Genomic DNA, 4,864 nt, shown 5'->3' with positions numbered 1-4,864 from the left:
CCCCGATTAAAAAAAAAAAAAAAACAAAGTTTCAGATTTGGGGGCACTTCATAGTTTTAGATGAGGAATGTCCCAAACAAACCTGAATTTTCAGGCACAAGCACATGGCCCCTGACATGTGTCAGGCCCAGGCCCAGCTTCTACCCCAAGGTCTGGCTTCTCCTCCAAAGCTTTGAAGAGAAGAGCCAAGGTGCCTTTGGGGGACAGTCATCCATGAGAGAGCAGGACCTGTGCATGATCTTTACATACCTAGAGTCGACAGCTCGAATGTGTAACTCTTCAGGTCGTCGTCATTTTGCACTATGATGGTGTAGTGGCCACTGTCCTCTTCCTTAGCCCGAATCAGCTTTAATTTGCTTTGATACCTAAAGAGATAAGAAGCTTATTTTCATAAGGAGGAACTAAATAAGCACCAATTGTATAAGCAGTTTCATTTTATGATTGAAAATTTATTTCTAAAAAAAAAAAAATCTTTTTTGTCAATATCAATGTCTTTTCCAAAATTTTATCTAGTTTCCATACATTGAAGGTCTCACTCATAGACGCAATAGAAAACCAAGTATTTCGACATAAGCCATCTCTAGGAGCTACCAATGCTGGTAAGACCTCATTTCTGGTTTGTTTGTTTGTTTGTTTGTGGGGTTTTGTTTGTTTGTTTTGTTTTGTTTTTAAAGACAGGGTTTCACTGTATCTCTGGCTATTTTGGAACTCCCTCTGTAGACCAGGCTGGCCTCAAACTGACAGAGATCCTCTTGCCTCTGTCTCCCCAAGTGCTGGGATTAAAGACGTGTGTCACCACTGTCCTGCAAGACCTCATTTTTTAAGTGAAATAAGAAAAGATTTTTAGAATAAGAACACTTAAGTTTGTAAGTGCTTGCTGCTCTAGCCTGGTGGGCTCAATTCAGTCCGCAGAACCCACATAAAAAGTCAGATGCGGTGGTACCCATCTCCAACCCCAGTGCTCCTGTGGTGAGACAGGAGAAAAAGACAGGAGAATGCACCAAAGCTTTCAGGACAGTGACAGAACCAAGAGAAACCCTGCTTCAACAAGGTACAAATGTGACAACCCACTCGCCCAAATGTCCTCTGACAAACAGGTGTGTGTGCCTGCATGTGTTGTGTGTGTGTGTGTGTGTGTGTGTGTATGTGTGTAAATACACTATTTTCACATTTGGCTTTTCATTTCATTATAAAACATCCCAATACACAAAAACCATCTGAGATGGAACAAAATTGTAGACATTATTGGGCTCCCCACACCTCCACTTCTGCACATATAAAATATGATAATTGCACACACAGAGCACTCATTCTGAGATTCAGTAAATGATATTAAATGTGGGAAAGCATTTCATAGGCTTCAATATACCCCGCAAGTGCAGGGCTGGTAGAAAAGCAGGCTACACTGGCAGGCATGACTACATAGCAAGACCCTGTCCTGGAAAACAAAATATTAATAATAACAACAACAACAACAACAGTAGTAGTAGTAGTAGTAGTAATGATAATGATAATGATAATGATCATTATCATTGAAACAATGATATGAAACAAGAAACATGGCGATAACTACTTTAAATGGTACAGTGGTTCACACCCATAATCCTAGAGGCTATGAGGCAAGAGGATTGCTGAGAGTTTAAAGTCAGCCTGGGCTACAGAAGGAGACCCTGTCTCAAAAAAAAAAAAAAAATGCACCCTCTGACTCCTGAATTCTACTCATAGCTCCAAAACTTCAAGAGAAATTGTGGTGCTCAATGTAGAGTGTTTGCCGAGTATGCAAGGGACACAAGAGAGCCAGGGTTGACCATCGGTACCAGGGGGAGAGCAGAGCGGGCAGGAAAGCAACAGCAGTGGTTAGAGATGAGAGCAACCCGCACCATCACCGCAGTCAGACCTAACGAGACCCCAGTCTTATCTCAGTGGAATCTTGGATTGGGGGCAGATGCACTCCAAACAATGGTATTCAGGGACATGTTTGCATGCGAATCACCTCACGGGTGGAATCAGTTCTATGTCTGCTGAAATATGATGACCATCAAGGTCCAAGCGCATCCAATTCCCCATCTTACCTTCACCTTTAGCTAGAAGCAGTATGCTGTCCTCCACTGGGGGACAGAGCATTTTAGTCTTTTCTTCTTGTTTTACATTAAATACTTATCGTTATAGTATCGTCAATGTTATCTTAAAGTGTGGCAAAGCTGTGACTAAAACGTGACCTTAAGCATGTCTCAGCTCAGGTGCTCCATCTGGTAGGCTGATGCTCTCAGAAGACCCCGTGTTACCAAGTGACTTGTGAAGGGCTCCTTTTACCTTGTTTCCTGGCTCTTCTGTACGTCCGTGGTGATCTCGGTGAGATTCTCTATCAGAGTCAAGTTGTCTTTCAGCCAGGATATCCTGGGCGTCGGGTAGGCCTGCACCTCCACCACGAACTCTCTGACTTGATGCAAGTTGACAGCTTCCAGCTGGCCAAAAGTGGGCTTGATCTCAACGAAGCCTTTCTCTGTGGAAGCAAGAGTTCCCGTTAAATAGTAACCATAGCATACGCAATCCCAACCAAGTTCTGCGAATGGCCGCCATCTAAAAGAATATAGTAGGTACCGTGGACAGAAATGGTGACTCTCTTCATTTCCTTGACCTCCTTTGTGGCCTGACGGGCAGCGCATTCATATTCTCCGCTGTCCTTCACCGTGGCCTTGGGGACGGTCAAAGTGTACACCAGTTTGATGGACGGAAGTTTGATCTCCTCCAACATGGTGATGCCTTTGTTTCTCTGCAGTAGCATACAAGAAAACGGTCGTGTAAAAAGGACCTTCCAGAGGGAGCCCTCATGTAGGCTTTGTGAGTGTGGGAGGCCCAATGGTCTTAAGCACTGTGTACTCCATGGGAGACTTGGCAATTGGCAGGCTAAGCATATGTTGGAGCCGGGACTATGTAGGAAATTGGTGTGTTTTGTAAATTTCCTGTGTGCCTAAAGATGCTGTAAAAACACAAAACCTAAAAGAATAGAAATAAAATAAGAAGGCAGAGGGGGAGAAGCCAGCGAGGCCCCAGTTCTCCCCGAGGACGAGTCAGCAGCTGGCGGTTACTAGGGGAGACATCTCTTCAATAACATAGACCCGGATAAGTGAACTGTGCTCCTGCCGTACCCCTTTGCCCATCCTCCCAGAAGTTACTTTAATGAAGCTAATTGGGCTGTAAACAAATCGTAAAAAGGCATGAAGGAAAGAGGGGAAGTAGCTTGAAAAAAGAAAGGAATCTGCTAATATGGGTAGGGGCAGGGGCAAGGGAGCAGAGTTAATGGTGGATGAACATAATCAAATGTGTGTATGAAAGTGCCATAATGAATCCATTATTGTGTTCAGTTCATATACAGTAACAAGAAGTGAAAATAACACCAAATTGGGATCCTATAAAACGTTATGCTTTAAAATGATATTGTTAGGCAGTGGTGATGCACGCCTTTAATCCCAGCACTTGGGAGGCAGGTGGATTTCTGAATTCGAGGCCAACCTGGTCTACAGAGTGAGTTCCAGGACAGCCAGGGCTATACAGAGAAACCCTGTCTTGAAAAAAACAAAACAAAACAAAAAACAAACAAATAAAATGATATTAAAGTGAGGTGGCTCACAGCTCTAATCCCAGCACGTGGGAGGCTGATGCAGGACTACTCCCCTGGGGATGAAGCCAGCTTGGGCTATGTAAGCAAGTTCTAGGCCAGCCTGGGCTACAGAGTGAGCCCCACAAAACCAAAAGGACAAGCAGAAGTTAAAGCGCTGGCCTACAGCAGTAGCTTAGCCGTGAATCATGTGCTCAGCACCTGCAAGCCTCCAAGTCAGACATCAGGACTGCAAAACAATACTGATGAAGTGTTCTACGTTTGATGAAACAATTTTGATGAAGGATTCTAAAGGGTCTGTCTCCATCTGTCTGGAATCTGAAGTGTGTGCTGCTCTGAGAAGAAGGTTTCCTCGTGTCCCTCCATATTTTACAAAATTCAAAAAGAAGTTTTCTTTCTTTTTTTTTTTTTGGTTTTTTGTTTGTTTGTTTGTTTGTTTGTTTTTTGAGGCAGGGTTTCTCTGTGTAGCTCTGGCTGTCCTGGAACTCACTCTGTAGACCAGGCTGGCCTCGAACTCAGAAATCCGCCTGCCTCTGCCTCCCAAAGAAGTTTTCGGCACTTTTATGGGGGGGAAAAGAGGTGTTAAAGCATTTTATGTATTTGTGGGGCTAACGTTCTGTGTTTTGACTTAAGAGTTAGCTGTTCCTCATAAATGAAGTGTTGTGTTTTAAGGATTGAAAGCAATGTAGCATGAAGAAAACTACCAGGTCACTTTATAGTTCAGGGGACATATGAACATACTAGACCGTGAGTGTCCCACAATGCATGTAGTCCATCGATAACGCATAACATTAAGAACACCAGACTTGCTTCTGCAAGATGGCTCGGTGGGCGAGGGCACTTGCCATGCAAGCCTGGAAACCTGAGTTCACGCCCTGGAGCCCATTTAAAGGTGGGAGGAGAGAACTGACTCTGAAAGAGTCATCTTCAGGCCTCCACAGAAGCAAAGCTGCTGCCCCACACAGACTCCAAGAACAAAGGAAAATGGAAGAGAACAGTCGGGCAGCAAAGAGAGCCAGCGAAAGCTTGGGAGAGAAACAGCGAGCAGAAAGCAAAGTTCTCCAAAGACAAAAAGACTAGGGCACAGAAGTTTACAACTCAAGAGCAGGGGGCAGGGCTGGAGAGGTGGCCCAGCAGCTAAGGGAGCAGGGGCAGGGCTGGAGAGATGGCCCAGCAGCTAAGGGAGCAGGGGCAGGGCTGGAGAGGTGGCCCAGCAGCTAAGGGAGCAGGGGCAGGGCTGGAGAG

General features: G+C 44.9%; 1 protein-coding gene across 7 annotated transcripts in view; it reads right to left on the bottom strand.

The window, feature by feature from the left end:
- Pdgfra (platelet derived growth factor receptor alpha) overlaps positions 1-4,864 on the bottom strand; it is a 48,596-nt gene that overhangs the window by 24,975 nt on the left and 18,757 nt on the right. For all 7 annotated transcript variants that reach the window (XM_031342737.1, XM_031342736.1, XM_031342733.1 and 4 more), the window contains 3 exons: positions 2,602-2,773; positions 2,314-2,503; positions 250-365 (listed from right to left, as the gene is read on the bottom strand). In XM_031342737.1, coding sequence (XP_031198597.1) covers positions 250-365; positions 2,314-2,503; positions 2,602-2,773 — 478 coding nt within the window. The remainder of the gene's footprint in view (positions 1-249; positions 366-2,313; positions 2,504-2,601; positions 2,774-4,864) is intronic.

The sequence above is a fragment of the Mastomys coucha genome, unplaced genomic scaffold (genome assembly GCF_008632895.1).
Source record: "Mastomys coucha isolate ucsf_1 unplaced genomic scaffold, UCSF_Mcou_1 pScaffold22, whole genome shotgun sequence".
In the NCBI taxonomy this organism is placed as follows: Eukaryota; Metazoa; Chordata; class Mammalia; order Rodentia; family Muridae; genus Mastomys; species Mastomys coucha.
This window is presented reverse-complemented; position numbering and strand designations above follow the sequence as displayed.